The 18095-nt window shown below is 33.3% G+C and overlaps 2 protein-coding genes across 14 annotated transcripts in view; one reads left to right on the top strand and one right to left on the bottom strand.

The window, feature by feature from the left end:
- LOC123712866 (transient receptor potential cation channel trpm) overlaps positions 1–18095 on the top strand; it is a 159701-nt gene that overhangs the window by 55425 nt on the left and 86181 nt on the right. The window lies entirely within an intron of this gene.
- On the bottom strand, positions 10926–12775 carry LOC123712797 (ejaculatory bulb-specific protein 3-like). Its single transcript, XM_045666066.1, has 2 exons — positions 12598–12775; positions 10926–11110 (listed from the first exon to the last, which is right to left on the bottom strand). The coding sequence occupies exons 1-2, from the start codon at positions 12773–12775 to the stop codon at positions 10926–10928; spliced, it is 363 nt and encodes a 120-aa protein (XP_045522022.1).

Raw genomic sequence — 18095 nt, 5'->3', positions numbered from 1 at the left:
TTTTCTCTTAGTACTACGATGATCTTTCGACAATAAAATCATTTAAATTCATATCAATGTTTTGAAAAATCACCGATTCCGCTCATGACCACGAAGGTTTCCTAAGTTGTGCACCAGAACTGGATACATTTTTGACAGGTTTGAAAAAAAAACTTAAACATTTTTCTTTGTAAATCAATTTTACATAAATTCTCAAGAAATGGTTATTGTTATTAAACATAATCCGAACCACTTTCATTAAAAGCACCAAGATACGATGCTCTATTTTCAATGCAGAATCTTTTACTGCTTATTCGAAAGAGATGCAATTACGATCCTAATACACATGAAAAGAGATAGATGCGTGGCATACATTCAACACGGTCCATTTGAACGGTGCGCGTGAGTGGACGGTGTGTTTTTGCAATATCTGCGACTTTTGTTAGTTTTCTATAATAGATAAGTGGACTATTTTAATATGTTATCTATAATTTGTGTTTAAAAATGCTGGCAGGGCCAATAAAATACATGAAGGTGAGTGTTTATGTAAAAGTTTCATAAATTCTTATGATCCCAATTGTCGCATAAATAGTCTTTTTTGTATGTTCTATTTGTTATTTTGGGAGAAAATTTTAATTAAATACTTCTTCATTTTGATTAAAATTACAGGGTACACGTAATTGTAATAAGAAGCGTCAAAATTGTTCGTAAAACATATGACAAAGTCCCTGTATTCGTAAAAAAAACACATGTATGTTTGTGTCTATATGTCAAACTGATAGTTGTAGGATCTACAATAATCCTTGTTTTGTTTGTTTTCAATTATAAAAATTGTATCAAAGGGGATTGATTATGAAAAGCTGAATCGAAACAGCAAAAGTTAATACTAACTTTTAATGGGGTACGTTGTTAGTTTTCTCTTTGATTTGATGTCTTGTCAGCGATGTTTCCAATTAGGTAACTAGACTTAGACATAAATAATTTCTATTAAATGATTTATTTAAATTAAAACGACTGCCGATAACTCTAGTTCTTTGCCACAGAATTCTGTCATTAATAAAATACTAATAGGCTAATTGGTAATCTCTCTTACTGACATTGTTCACCCTACGAGCGAGTGTTAACAAGCGTGATTCAAAACGCTCTACTGAAAATGTAACGCACGTTCAAGCCACTGGACCAACACTGCTTTTGCTTGCTTGGCTCGTTGAAATATATTAGTCCTTCGACGAGCACGAGCGGCTATCGCTGGACTAATATTTAATTAATAAAATCTGGTGAGCGTCCCGTCCGTAGAGATTAAGTTATTCCTATAATAATAATGATTTTCTGGTCGTCCAATTTGATTGCTTAACCGATTTTTGTGTGTAAAGAATCTTCTATTTAATCTTTGGAGATTAAAAAGAGTGGTTGAGAGTTTATTGCCAGTTCTTCTCTTCCGTTCTACGGCCTTGATTTGAGAACTGGCAGTAAATGTAAAATTAGAAATATTTCATATACATTTCTCTTTTTTAAGTATAAAAGTCTACATTGTGTTACCTATATGAATAAATTATTTTGAATTTCTAAAAACGATTGGGTAATACCATACATTTCTAAACATGATACTTTGAGATTTTGAATTATAGAAAACATTTATTTCATCTTTGTGACGAAAAGTTTAAGGCTTTTAATTTTTTATTAGTCTCTTCAACACAATTAATTTAGTATATTTTAGAGTTTCGGAAGTTGCACCTTTGGGATGTTCCTTTGGCTAGAGTTCGGAACTGTCATTACTCAAAGACGAGTATTAATAATAATTGATGAGACATTTTATAGAAGGAAGTAATATTAGCTTTCGCCTTTAAAGAAAGCTTTTAACAATATTTATTGATTTTTGTTTTATGATCACTTATAATCAGCAATATAATACAAATTTACATAACTTACTTTTAAGACTACTTTATCTAATCGCGAAATAATTACAGAATTGCTAGTTTGGATTTATTAATTTAATTAATCAAGCGCAATAATGAAAAAAAGAAATTCGCGGCAATAGATATGGCAACACATCAAACAATATATTGTTTGCGCTAAATCAGTGTCAAGTGTGAGCAGTGTTGGCTTAGTGGCTTCAGCATGCGACTCTCATCCCTGAGATCGTAGGTTCGATCCCCGGCTGTGCACCAATGGATTTTATTTCTATGTGCGCATAACATTAGCTCGAACGGTGAAGGAAAATAGCGTGAGGAAACGGCTTGTCTTAGACCCAAAAAGTCGACAGCGTGCGTCAGGCACAGAAGGCTGATCACCTACTTGCCTATTCCATTAACAAATGATCATGAAACAGACACATATTCTGAGGCCCAGACCAAAAAAGGTTGTAGCGCCATTGATATATAAATCAGTGTCAAAGGAGGATGACTAGTGTCAATTTTGACTTTGTCACACGAACCGGAAATAGAAGATGGTGTACCGGCGTAGTGGTCTAAGCATAAGTAGTTGAATTACGCTCTGGTTTCGCGTGCGCACAAAGTACGGTACAGTGGAAAAGGATCTGGTGCTTGGAGTAGGACATAGGTTTGAACGATTTTGGATTCCTTCTTTTGCTACATATTTTTTAGTTTGTTATGTAATAGGAGGTAAACGGGCAGGAGGCTCACCTGATGTTAAGAGATACCGCCGCCCATGAACACTCACATTGCCACGTTGCAAGTCCGTTGCCGATCTTTTAAAAAAAATGTACTCTCTTTTCTCGAAGGACCCTCAAGTCGAACTGGTTCGTATATATTTCAGTGGGGGCAGCTGCTTCCACAGTAGTGGTGCGCAGCAAAAACTGCCACGCGATAGCCGAACCAGCACATACCATTTTATCGAGGGATAGTTATGTGACACATAATAGATGTAGTTTATCACTGGTTTTACTGAATACACTGGTAAATTTTACCTCCTGTATGTACTGAAAGCGCGCGAGTACCCATGGAAGAAAATATAATTATTTAAAGTGCGCATAAAACAACTTTTTTATATAGTATAACCAAGTATACGTATGAACATCAACAGAAAATATGTTAAATTGATTCTAAATTTACATTTACTACAAGGTCGTGGGTCGAGGGCCTAGTACGGGCAAGAACTGGAAATAAACACTGACACTCTTTTTATTCGCCAAGTTTTGAGTCACACAATTTTTTTGTACTGGATCAAATCGATTAGGGATTAGGATCAGTTAAATAATCGGCAAATTCATAAAAAAGCTTTAATAATTAAATTACGTTTAACAAGAGTTTTGACTTTATAAGTGATAATTCTCTAATTTCGCCTTGTACTTTTTCGTAAAAACAAATGCAGTCCATACAAGGAGTTTTTTATCTTCTGGAGCCTGCTACGCTTAGATTAGTTCTGTTTCAAGTATCATCGTGCTGAAAGTCACTATTTGATTTAAAATCGTTTATATTTTTTGTACTTTCAACAATTCTTCACGAATATATTGACCAGATACTGTCATAATATTTATTTCCTAAAACTTAGATGATAAATATAGTATTTCCTATGCAACCGTCACACAGCCTAGATATTAATAAAGCATGAAATTCTGACCACATTCATTTTGTATTATCATTAAATTGGATGTGTAAGTGGAATTCTTTACCGGCCATTCGCCTTCATTTTCGTTCATTCCGCATCAACTAATATCAAATTAGTTCGTGCTAGTGCCTTTATTCGGATGAAGAATTTTGCTATGAAATTTATAGCAGGCGCATTTAGATAATACTCGAGTACGAGGTATAGACGAAAAAATCTATAGCTATAGATTACTTAACTTGTATTTTAAATATTCTGTATTCTCTAGGATTTTTGGTTATTGTATAATTTTTCATTGTTGCCTGTAGTTTTATGGCATATGGTATGTTTCCTTACAAGAATTGCCTGAAAGAGATTGATTGTTAGAGATAGGTCTGTTGCATCCCTAATAATTTATGTTACTTTTTTTTATTTGATATCGAAGGGTTATTTAAAAACAAATGAATATCTATTGATATTTTTTACCAGTTTTTGTGGAAATCATTTCAATTATCTAAATTGTTTACATTTTAATACAATGAGAACCTTGTTTCTATTTGCAGTTCGCGATTGAAAGTTAAACAATTGTGCAAACTGAGCTAACAAAAGGACGTATAGGTCAACTATATTGGTATTAGCGTAAATAATATATGAGCCAATGTAACATTGTAACTGAATGTTGATTCTACATTGACCATTTATTATTCCAGTTTGAAGTAACTATATATTCTTCGTATCCTCTAAAAAACTAAATTTGTTTATAATTATATATATACAACGGTTTACATCGAATTGTTGGCACTGGAGGGATCGAGAGGGGTCGTTGCGCGATGTTCTTCAATTCTTCTTTCTTTATCAGTATTTTTGAAGTAAAAAACAGTGGCGCTAGAACCGTCTAGATTGGAGCCTCAGATTTCTGTATAAGTTTCGTTCGTGATTATTTATTTTTCTTAATAGACAAGTAGGTCATCCATCAGTATTCTTTTATGGGTCTATAGCATGCCGTTTTGTCTACGGTGTTTTCCTTCACCGTACGAGTTTTTAATGCACACATAGAAAGACCATTGTCATGTCATGCCATGAGCATCGCCTGGAAAAACTACTAGACCAACACAACATCTTCCTGAAATGGTCTCTATAAATTTATTATAGTGGACAATATAATTCTTATTTACGGTACTTGTATTCACGGGATTAATTGGGAACAAAGCAATGAATTATATATTTATATGCCATTAAGTTCTGATTAACCGAACCTGCGACCAAACGTTCCCAATATCGACACAAATTCAAAGCATTCGCATTATCCAGCTTATTCGGCTTTGGCAGTGGTCTCGTTTCATTAATGTAATGAAAACAGGTCATAATATTTGGTTATTTATTAAGGTACACCACATAATATTCACGCTATTTTTTAGGTGACTAAATACATGACAATTACGGTGAACACAAAATTTACAAAAAAACTACTTGATAAAAATTACACTAACAAAATAGAGAAAAAAATACCTATTCTGAAATACGTATTATATATATATATATAATAAAACTTTATTTATATAATAATATTATATTAATTATTTTATTTAAAAAAAACGTCCGAAGTGGTTTCAGCGTGCGACAATGGAGTTTCCTTCTATGAGCGCATTTAACATTCGAACGAATGGGAAACGTCGTGTGTCAGTCACAGTAGGCTGACTTACTTGCCTAGACCATGAAATAGATACAGAAATGAATTATTTTTAATTTAATTTTATATTATAACACCAGTAGCAAACCATAATAATTTATATAACATGGGTTTGATATGAATTTAAAATATAAAACATTGTGCTGTATTGTGAGTGACCTATTTTAAGTTTAGTGAAGCACAATTCATAATGTTCGCATACTATTAGCATAAATTGTCGGCTAAATGGTTTATTTTAGTTAATTACATTTTTGCGTGTAACTAATGGATATCTGTTTTCTATGCGTTTGTTACTTTTGCTATAAAATTGTATTAGCTTATTCTCGTGAATTTGTGGCAGTGTTCCCTATTAAGTAATCTACTATGTACTGAAAGTCTTGCTGGGGGTAGTGTGCAACCCAAGTGTACTGCAAGACCTCGGGTGCTTTAGACCCATGGGATATGTGCGACGGCAAAGGCCAAGGTTACTATACCAACGGTCAGAAACAGTCTATTGCACAGATCCCTGTTAACAAAGACGTTGCGCCTACTGAATGCTGTTCGACAGTATTAACAAACAGCGTAAACTCTATATAAGGACACTGAACGGTCTCTGCATTTTATGGCGTTATAGAGAGTTGTTGTTAAATGGAGAGAAGAAAAATCTGAATTAGAAAAATAAAAAAAATAATTCAGACTAGTGTTAGTAATGATGTACCTACAAACGAATCTTATTTGAATGCTATTGTGTATAGTCTGTTATTTTTGTCTGACGTCTGTTTTTCTTTTACTAGCCATGTTTACAGTTTGAAAGTTGGTGAGGAACTAAGAATACGGTAACGTATATATGACTCCTACTGACGTCATGGTCAACAACAGTCTAAACGTGCAAATAATCCCAATTTGTAAAAAAAATAACGAATTACTTAGAAAGTTCGTATGCATGATGCCGACAGTCGACGAGTTTATTGCGGGGTAGGATAATAAAGCGACAAAAGATCGTACACAGTTGCGCAGTTTTTACTACTTTTAGCAACTTAAAAAGTACCTTATTTTTGCCTTATCTTGGGTGGGAGAGTGGGTGTAATGCTATGTATATTGTATAATTGTATGCAAACAAACTAATCCAACCAAAGCCAATTGTTTTCGACGCTTTAGAGAGATCGTCGTTAAATCGAGAGATTGTTCATGGAGTTTATTACACTGTATTTATATGTCCGCAGAGTGATTTCACAGTAGCGATATTGTGTATAATGTTATATATCGTATTATATATTATTTTCGACATTATCGTATTGACATACTCTGTATGTACTAAATAAATAAATATAATTTGTAGATTCTAAAAACTGTATCCGAACTGCACTATTTAAACAGAAATATCTTATTCGTACTTCCAGCTCTTACATTACAAACTTAATAGTAAATTTCGTAACAATTTTTTAACACCTCGATCATGGGTCCACCACATGGATCATGGGTTAGACGTCAATTTCGTTCTTAACCTCACGTTGATTGCCGTATATTTTCAATACTCTTAATTTTTAAAAGGCGTTTAAGCAGAATTCCTCTTTTAAAACTTCTAAACTTGAGAATTTTGCTAATTGATTAATTAACTGTTGACCGTCATCCAATTATACTAAAAAATCGTTGACTCAGGCATTGTTCTGTTCGAATGCTTCCAGTCTTTGTAACCAATGTCCAATTAACTCTGACCCATCATCCACTCATAGCCTTTCACAACTACTCCTGTAAAGCTAGACCCGGAGGTCATTATAAACTGGATATCTAATTACGTACAAGTTTCAATGAATGTATTAGTGGAACTTAGGCGTATTTGTGACGACTCTTTTCATAAAACGACCTTTTTTCTGATAATATTCAAGTTATTTGCAGCTCTTAAATGGAATTCCTATCTATGCTCTTACAATTAAAAGTAGATTTTTAAATATAATTAGTAGATGTTTAGAGCTTGTTCAATTAGGTAAGTTGCTGTTATTTAGAATTTCGTTGTACTACCGAGAAACGTTGACTCCTTTTTCTATGGAGTATTTACTTAACTATACTTTTGATATAGAGGATTTTCGTTAAGAATTTTTGTTATACGATCTAACAGTACCTTTGAGGATATCTTGTAAATATTGGACATTATGTGTATTTAATATTATAGTCGATAAAGTCCAATAATGAGAAATATATTCTGTGATCAAAATATCGTTGAACAACTTTGTCAAAGTGTGACAACATCAGACGTTCCTATTAGATGTTTATTAGATATGCAGTTTTCTTCTGGTGCTTTCTCTTTTTATTATTATTAATCTTTCCACTTTCGCCATTATTATAATTGCATTGTTTATTATAAACGCCTTGTATCCTGTAACAAATTCTCCAGTTTGCTTATGTGTTTACCGCCATACAACGGTAGAAGAGTGCTGTTACTATATTTGAATACACGCAGAAAATATATTTATTCATTTAGGTAACTTCTATATCGTCAAAAATCACTTTTACTGTTCTATAATCAAGGGCGTAGATTATAATTAAGACACCTATTTAATTTTGCAAGAAACTAACAAGTTTCTTGCAAAAACTAACAAGTTCGAACGTAGAAATCAGCTAATATGTGTAATAGATGCACGCAGTTTCATTAAAATGGAAATAATAATACAGTTATAGATTGTTATGTATCTTCTATATATATAAGTGTTAACAGTTTATTACGGTTTTCAAGGCATAGGCTATGTAGTTCCTTATATATATATATATATATATATATATATATATATATATATATATATATATATATATATATAACGCTGTCCTGGCAGAGTGCCTTAAAGCCAAGTTATCTCTGAGAGTGCAGCACTTTACCGGTAGGAAACCGCAGTGTGTCTAACAAAAATAATTTGTTATTAGTTAATTATATATTATCACGTTATGCAAAGAGAAGTGAAAATTCTTGTTTTTTTTACGGTTATTGTATTTTTAATAATTATTTAATAATTGTAATAATGTTTATACTCTAAATGCCACGAAGTATTCAAAAATATATGTTAATAATAAAATGTTCGGCGAGGTTTTTCTTGCGTTGTAATATGAAATTGTGACTTTAAAAGCTCTTCGAATAATTTGTTTCAACTTTTAATAACGTAGAAACAATTTAAACCATATCTCAAAAAGCAAAAGAAATATTTTGATTAAATAAGTTGTTCCTTCTTTTGTATAGGTTTTTTTGGGCAAACGACCCTAAGGGACGTCCAAAAACAGCAGTCATCCCATGCTCATTTTAGTCGGTGCGTTGCCGGCCGTTGAGGGAGGAGTATACTGTTTCTTTAAACAATTAGAGGTCGAATCTTCCAGGAAAGACCCCCACCAGGAGTACACAGTTAGCTAGTTTGCAAAAGAAAGTGTTTCGTGATGCGGACCATTAATACGGCTTTTACGGTGTTACGAGACAGGATCAAACCTAACAAGAACATTCTCCATAATGCACTTTGTAGAATACGCATAGAGGCACAATGTTTCTTCGTAAAGAGAGATAATCAAGCCGGTTAGTATTACGTTGGAGATTGACAATTCGACAAGCTCTTCCCTGAAGCTGGTCTTTGAAGTTTTTATTGGTTTATCACAAATAAAATAATCTACAACCAATTATCATTTTAAAGCCAGCATGGCGCTCGCTACCCTTCTGCCAGTATAATCCTCTTGTGTTGAAGGTTCTATAAACTTACAACAGATACATAAATTAATTTCAGTATAAAAACGTACATTACTTAAATCTAAAAACAGCTTATTAACCACTAGCATTCCTAAACCGCTAATGTCACATTCTGGGACATACTTTAGGAAATTGTTGAGGTTATTACAAGCGGAACAGAACAGGAAGATAGTTCGCAACAAATCTCGGCCAGTACCTATTGGAACGGGAAGTATTTATCAGCATATTATTATATACAAGCAATACATATTTATCTATTTAGAGTTAAGAATGTAAATAAACGTTTTATTATATACAGCAAAGTTTTAGACAAAATAAATAAAAATTGTTGTATTTGTTACATTTATTAGAAAATTTAATTGTCGTTTTTAGTATGTTTCTTTAAAAGACGCACTTAACGTCAGTTGAGCCACCTGCCTGTTTGCCTTATCTAACATATAAAAAAGTTATAATTGCTAGTTTCCCACCGCTTAAATCTTTCCTGAACTTCCACATATATATCAAGATCATAATTAGACAAATCGGTCAAGCACTTCTCGAGTTTTATAGAGACAAACGAACAGCACTTTATTTACATTCATTCGTTGTTATATTCTATTATATATGTTAGATATACCATAATTGTGTCAAAATCGATCGCTTACAGAGCATTGTACACTCCTTTTTCTTTAGAAATCCTTTGTACAAATATTTTAAGCAGTAACCATAACATTTTCCTTTGTTTTATCAGCCACTATTGTACTTTTACGTTTACATAAAGGAATGTAGCCACACCCAGGGTGGCTTAGGTCGCTTCAATACGTTTTCTCACTTGTTAACTGATCCGTATTGACAGGTGCATAAATAGATACAACCGATTAATCAAAACTGCGATAGTTCGAATAGTTGTTTTGCTGGCGGTCGAACCCAAAACCTTCGTATTTTATGAGCTATTTAATACGACGACGTTTGGAAAATCCAAGAAACCATGATAGGGTTGTAGGATTTTTTTTATTTTGTCTAAGTATTGTCATAACAGTATTTGTCCAGTACTTGGCGGTCCAATATAAATAATAAATATGTTTTAGCTCTGTTAGCATATATACTGGGACTAATTAAGATAAGATTGAATTGTTATAAATTCCACGTAATATCGCGTGTTCATACATCGCCACATTTCATATTTACCCCAGCAATGCTTCACACTCACGTATTACGAAAAGGGAAACAGTTATATTGAATTATGTAACTATTAACATCCTTAACGAAAAGTGTTAATAATGGTATCAACTATTAGTACAAGCTAAAATCTTGGTATTAGATTTCTCCATCTGATGACCAAATCATCAGCCATCCGTGCCACGTTCAGTTTTTGGTTTACGGGTACCGCGCGGTAATTTTCCTTTTTCGAACTTGACTTGTAAGTCTTTGAAATTAGTTTCTCAGTTGGCCTTGCTATTGTTTGAAGTCTGATAAATTGCATAATACGCTATGTTTAATAAAACTAATAACTTTCCTCAAAACAATATTAAAACGACTTTATTTAAAAATATCACAACAGATTAACAATATAACTCATTTGTAACATACCCTTTACATAACTTACGGGCTTTAAATGTACATTATTTAATTATCACAATTTTATATATTTTTATAAAACAGCAACCTGCAAGTGCATCATACACACATCAATCAATATAGGTAATATAGGTTCTCGTTGAAGTACAGACTCATGGGCCGTTTGGTTCAAGTGCGCTGACGCTTATTATTGCCTCAGGGATCAAACTTTTTAAATTTTCTATTTAGTAATTTTAAAGTATTATTATTATTACCATGTACGTTAAGAATATCTATTGATGATTTTTTTTAAATTCAGTCAATAATATATAATCTTGATTGTTTTTTACTGCAATATAAGTTCTATGCGGATTCGGAAATGCCTATAATCAAGTTATTTACATCTAAAAATATTAAAAACTATCCAAGTCTTAAGATTTATAGAGAATTTAAACGAGTTTTTCTAAAGTCCTTTGTAAACTATATTCCTCTGAGTTCTCTCTCATATTTCTTAGCGTAAGTGCCGGTGGGATCGTATTTCTTCTGAAGGCTGACCCAGGCCTCCTTTTCATACTTGATGAGATGCCTGATAACCTTGGTTGTACCCCGCTTTTGCGACTCGGTACATCTCTTGCACCCGGTGCGAAGGGCGTCTGCTATATGAGCTGTTGAGGATTAAATTTATATTAATAATATAGTATATATACTATAATAACTAGCTGCCCCCGCGAACTTCGTTTCTCCTTAATGTGGTTTTAGTTAGTCTTAATACTGTGACACGAAAGAATAATTTCACTGTATTATCGTCACTATAATTTGAATTTGATTTACACTTCGGTCTAAGTAACACGTGGTTGGCTATGCTAACACCAAAAATTCAAAAAGTAGAAATAATTGGATTTCACGGTATTTCGTTGACTACAAAATAAATTTAATTTATTCTTTAGCCTTAATAACACGTGGTAATCATGATATTGAATTATAGCTTATATGACACGTTTGTCGGTTTACCATAGCAGTGCCATCTATTGATTACTTACTCAACCTAGTCGAAAAGTATCGACATCTGTTAGAATCTTTTGGAGTTAACAGATAATTGTGACTGTCAATTAATTATAGACAAATAATTTGCAATAAAATAAAATTGCGACTATAATTAAAGATCTAAGCTATCCTATCTCTTAAGTTGGACCAGACTGCTCACGGTGTGCCAATTTAATTTAAAATCGGTTTGAGTAGTTTAGAAGTCCATCGTGGGCAAACATCGTGACAGGAGATTTATATATATTAAGATTTCGTAACGCTTATCAAACCACTTTTAACTGATATATTACTGTTGTTGATAAATCATATTTTTAATATTAAATAAATTACCATAAAACACGATCAATTTTACCTAACCCACCTTGAATTGTATATTGACAATAACTTAACATGGACAACAAATATAAATCATTTCATAACTATATTATGAATGTGTCTAAACGCATTCACACACAAGCCAACGGGAAGTTCGTCTTTATATCTATAATTCTTTACCTTATTGAAATTTGGGTGGTCACAACTAAAACTTCAACTTCAAACTTCAAATATCAAATCTTCAAATTGCTCAAAATAAAGTTACTAAATGGCATTTCATAACCCATACTTAACTTCTGCACGAAAGATCTACAGTGTAATCTCATGAATATAAAAGAATTATTTAAATACAATACCAGCTTATTAATCTACAAAATTTTAAATTACTATATTCACACTAACATTACATTCACTAAAATAAATCAAATTCAAAAGCGCAGTTCATGACGCCCTCATAATGTAATTCTACATAAGTATAGTACTGCGCTGCGGTTATAATAAACTTACACAAAATATAAAAACTGCGGACAACCTGGCAATATTTAAATTAAAACTAAAAGACCATCTCTTGAGTGATTCCAGTTCTCCTAAGTAAATGAAAGTCCACCCAAGTTCTACTTTGCTAATTCATCCTTGAAGCTCTTCATTCGACGTGATAAATTGTATCTTTAGTATATGAGTTGTCATGTAAGTGACTATTGTCTGTTATGAGAATAAATGTCCAAATAAAATTCTTAAATCAAGCACTTCCAGCTACATATTCTATGTTAAAATAATATAATATCGTACTCACATTTTAGTTCCTTTCCATCAACAGAACACCTTCCCTTATCCATAACACAGTTCAAGTACCCATTGAGGACTTTCTTGTTGGACAGAATCTCGTCCAGATTAATGTTGTCATATTTGGTCGTGTACTTCTGGGCCGAGGCCAGAGTCACCAGGAAGATAGCTAGCAGTAGGAGCTTCATGCTGAAATGGACATATCATAAGTATGGCTACTGCGTAAACATAGCAGCGGTGAGGGCAGGGAATATATTATTTTAGAAAACGAACGCCTAGATAGATAACATTATGAAATTATTTTTTTATTTTCGATTTCAGACTAATAATACATAGGCATATTTTTGTTTTATCAATGGGAAAATACATGAATTTGAAAACGTTCTTTGTCGTTTGACAAATTGAAATGAATTTTAATACAACAGTGTAGAAAGAATGTTGTTCTTGTTTTAATCTAAGCCCAAACATTACTTTGTTGAATTTTATTACATAATAGCCCTTGATCTCGCCTACTAGTAATTATAATTAAAAGTAGCCTAGGTACTATGGACGCATAATAATACTATGGACGCTGTCTACTGAAGTATTTCCGAACCAATTCGACTTAGGATCCTTCAAGAAAAGAGCGTACCGATTAAAAGACCGGCAACGCACTTGTGAGCCTTCTGGCAATGTAAGTGTCCATGGGCGACGGTATCACTTAACATCAGATGAGCCTCCTGCTTGTATGCCTTATATTAAATATTTTACAATTTCTTATAATAATGACAATTACAATTTTAAGTTGCCACCACATATCAGGCTCACAAATTATTCTTATTAAACTAAGTTCTATGTTTACAAAACTTACATTAAGTTAAGATCACAATAAGACACCAAGTTCCGAGATGAAACTGAACTCAATTGATACAAATAATTCAGGAAACCGCGTTTTATCTGTTTTCTTAGTCCTTGCCCGGAAACCATTTCATTGAAAGAAAATCACGCAATGTTTTCCATTAATTTTCCTTGGCAAAAGGCCTATTGTGATAAAGGAAGTTTCATTGGGTAAACAGTTTTTTTATAATACGGAATTTCCTTATGTTACAAATTACAAACCAAACTACTAAGTCAACACTAACTATGCAAACACAAAGAGCAATAATAATATTTAAGCCTTGACTGGTTTAAGCTATCGCGGAGTGTTAAGAATATCTATAGCGCAAAATCACCTGCATCATGAACATACCCCACATACACACCTTCACCCTACTTCTTATCCAGTACACTCTTGACAGAGCGGTTGTGATCGCTATGTAGTAGTGGTCGACGACGCGATCAAATCTGCCCCTCACCCTGCCCCCTGCCTGATCACGTGGTTTCGCCATTGTTGCCTATTAGAGGTCATCTTGTTGCACTCACTGAGCCTCCTACGGCAGCCTTGATCTGGTCAGTCCAAAACGTAGGTGACCTTCCTCGCGGTCTGGTGCCTACCACCTTCCCCTGGACAAGGCGTCCTATAGAGTAAACACCACGCCGAGATACGTATCCGAAGAATGTTAGCACAGCTGCTTAATACTGAGTTCTTGGAGTATGGAGACGTTTTTACGAAACTCGGTCCCACCAGCACCATTTTCCAGAGCGTCTATTTATTCACTTCACCCTGCATATCCCACATTCCCACCATCACACAACACAGCAAAATTAGGTATTACTAAGTTAAATGTATTGAATAATTTTTATTGTATTTTCGCTTTTGTAAATGTTTGAACCGTTTTGTTGTTACTATATACAATTTTTGTTAGCTGTGGGATTACGAAATAAATATATAAATAGTCTGGGAATAAATTCAAAACACATGTTAAAATAAAAGCGACTCGTTACGGCCATTACACCTAGTTGGATTATACGCAAAACTAATTATAGACTTGACAAATAATTTTACATTACACACTACAGAAATATAGCTTGAGAAATCTCCGCGTTATAGGGGGGATTACTGTACATTAATCTAACTAAATCTTATTGAACCTTTCTACCTAAAGTATCTCTCTTTTCATCTCAGCGTAAAGACAATTTGTCACAAATTTATAAGACCAACTTTGGACTTATTTCTCTAAAACCACTTTTAATTACATAACGCTTCAAATTTTTATAAATAATTGAATAGTTCATTTTTATTAACGCCGTGACTAAGCACGGTTAAGGAAACAAATTCTTGAATTTCCTAATCCTAATTACTCCTATTGATTAATATTGCCTTCAAAATGACAGTTACATCACTACGATCTAAATGAAAAATTCTGCAATGAATATTTGTATTTAGTCGAACTATTAACAATTTTTCAAAGAAACGCCGTTAATAAACGGTCCTAGCGTGTCAGACACAGAAGGCTGATCAACTACTTGATTATAAAGAAAGATTACTAGACCAAAATGTGTCGGCCTTACATTACGAGAAACAACGCATATAACAACACAAAGTGATTTCGGTGTGATCATGAAGAACTGAGAGCTTGGATATCCCGTGTTTTGCTTTATTGTAAATGGTTAGGTTAGGTAAGTCTTCTTGCCTAGGAACGTTTAGGAAACTCGTTAAACGTTTCATGAGTGATCACTTGTCTGACGGAACTTTAGCGACTTGACTGAATATCGATCTTTAATTAACTCTCTGATTTAACTACTTTACTGCTACATATACACCATCACATAGTACAGCCGAATTGGGTACGTATTCAATCATTTTTAATGAAATTTTTCATTTCGTAAATTTTCATCCTCTATACATTATGTATTCCATCTGTGACCATAGGCTTTGTATAAATGTTTTTGCTGTATATAATTTATTTTAGATGTTTGAATACAAAATAAATAAATGCTATATTGCGATATATATAAAGAAGACTATTTTTTCCGTTTACTGAGCAACTCTGATGTTTTTATATATTATTTTGAATAAACTCATATTATTGTGTATTGACATAATTGTCTAGTTTAGTTTATGATCAGGCAAATTTGCTTCGTTAAATCTTAATGAAACTAAATGTCAAAATGCCATCAAATTAAATTATTGCGGAGATTAACCACGAGCGCTTAACTTCTCTCATCTCTGACATGCACACAGCCCACTCATAGTAATTGCAATGCCACGTGTAATATTAATTAAACCTCAATTGATATATTCACTTTCTGGAACTTTTCACCAAATACTTTCCTCAACAGAATTATCAATTGTTAGCTAACTAAACCCTTTGACTTAAAGCCTTTTAAAGAAGTCAAATACACACAGAAATTATTAAGCACAGAACGCTGATCACAACGCCTGTTATGAAAGTAATAAAAAATATGCAGAAATGTGTCTGATGGTGTTGAAAGGATATTTGTATTCTTTGTAATAAAGATTTGACTTATATAATAAGAAGCACCTATCGCTTGATAATATTTCTTGTAAATGGGTATAAAGTATTATTAATTCTGCCACACATATTGGCGTGCAAATCTATTATGAGTCATATAATCATAGTCGATTCTTATATTATTTTATCACTACATCATCACAATATTCAAAAATATTATATTACATCAAGTTAACTTATTATAATTATTCACTCAAATAGATGATGAATTAATAATTAATGTGTATTTCCTTTCAGTATTGTTGTCCTTGTGGCTTCCGCGTGCGACTCTCCTTGAGTTTGTAACCTCAGTGATCTTTTATGGAACCTACGGCTGTGCACCAATTGACTTTCATTCTATGTGTTAACATTCGCTCAAACGGTGACGGAAAACATTGTGCGAGTTGCCTTAGACACAAAAAGTCGACCGCGTGTTTCAGGCATAATAGCCTACTTGCCTAGATTGATAAACGATCATAAAACAGATACAAAAATGTGAGGCCCAGACCTCCTGATTTATATCTTATTAGCATATGGAACACTGTTATTGTTCGAAATACATAATTTCAATTTAATCATTTTTGATGAGGGTGATCGCAAATATTTTTTCTCGGCCGACCGTCACATTTATTAGTTGAGTCATTGTTGAGGTTTACTCGGGTTACGTTAGACACATTTTTATTTTGATATATACTTTTTGTTAATTATAATTGATAATAGTTACGTCCACTGTTTAGAATTTTATTGTGAGTGTTTAGTGTGTTTTGGAGAACTATCGTGAGGCAAGGTATTAGCATCAGTCTAACATCTCTTTGTTCCCAAACTAATAGAATTTTTCCAAATCCTTACGGCTGATAAGATTGTGTGCCTTTCATCCTGGTAGGAAGATATTGTAACGAGGTATGTACTCAGGACTTATTGTTCTAGTATAAGATTGTGGATCGACGGCCACCGAACCGTTCTTTGTGGTTCAGTTATCATAGTAGTCGTACTCGTTTCATCCGTCGAAGAGAAAATATATAAAATGCTGGTAGTAAGAAAATGTGTCTTTATAATAATTTATTAGTTCAAAGCCCTACGTGGCTCGTTGAGTGAATTGAAACAATTTATTACACATCTTAATTAACGGCGTCGTTCTATATTTATTTTCTTACTAGATAATTCACACGACGCCCTCTGTCATCTTAGAATAAACCAATATCCATGCTGTGTAATATCTCAAAAAAAAACGGCTTCTTTTTCGGATTTTCATAGTTAAGCTAAAAAATTAGTAGCAATAAAACCCTTGTGCTTGGCCGTAGATTTCTGATCAGTTTCGCGTTTATTATTTTGCTTGAAACATTTATTATGTATTCCTTTTTTACCGTTCATAAATGTAAATTGTGTTACCTAATAATAAATAATTTTGACTTTGAGTTGGACTTGGTAGGCAAGTAAGTGACCCACGCCGTCGATTTTTGGATCTAAGGAATGCCAGTTTCCCTACGATATCTTAACAACACTAGCGAGTGCTAAATTCGTTCTTAAACACTGCCCATGAAACCAAAGAATTGTAAGAAGAATAAAATCGCCCCACTTAGTTAACCAAAGCAGAGAAGGTACTAAAATTACGAATCGACACGGTTTCATCTAAAGGACTTTTATGAATTTCGAATATATCTCTCGTATGCTTCGTCACGTTTTACAATCCTACATTATCCTTGGGATTGTGACAAAAACAAATAGAGTAGTCAAAAATAAATAGCAAGTAATCTGCGGAAATATTGAATTCTTTCCCTTACATTTTATACAGAGCATATAAGTCGGAGACGATATACGTTATCTTATAGGTTCGGAGACAGTTTTCCCACGACGCTTTTCTTCACTAATATCTTTTAACATTGTTTTTGTCGTATATAACTCTTCGAAGATAAGAGATTGAGAAGAGGACTAAATCTAGTACAATTTAACCCCAACGAGCGCGTCTTCCAATAAAAAAAGCTCTTTCGCTACTCCTCTCTTTGAAGACACTTTCCTTAAAGCCTCAGCTAGCATCGGAATACTGGGCGTTGACTTATCGAATGACGTTTAATTTCGCGGTCATTTGGAAGGAAAGGCTAAATTATCCTTTAACAAGCACTGCGCACCATCACTA

This window comes from Pieris brassicae, chromosome 8 (genome assembly GCF_905147105.1).
Source record: "Pieris brassicae chromosome 8, ilPieBrab1.1, whole genome shotgun sequence".
Lineage (NCBI taxonomy): Eukaryota > Metazoa > Arthropoda > Insecta > Lepidoptera > Pieridae > Pieris > Pieris brassicae.
The sequence above is the reverse complement of the archived record's forward strand: the minus strand, read 5'-3'. Positions and strand labels throughout refer to the sequence as shown.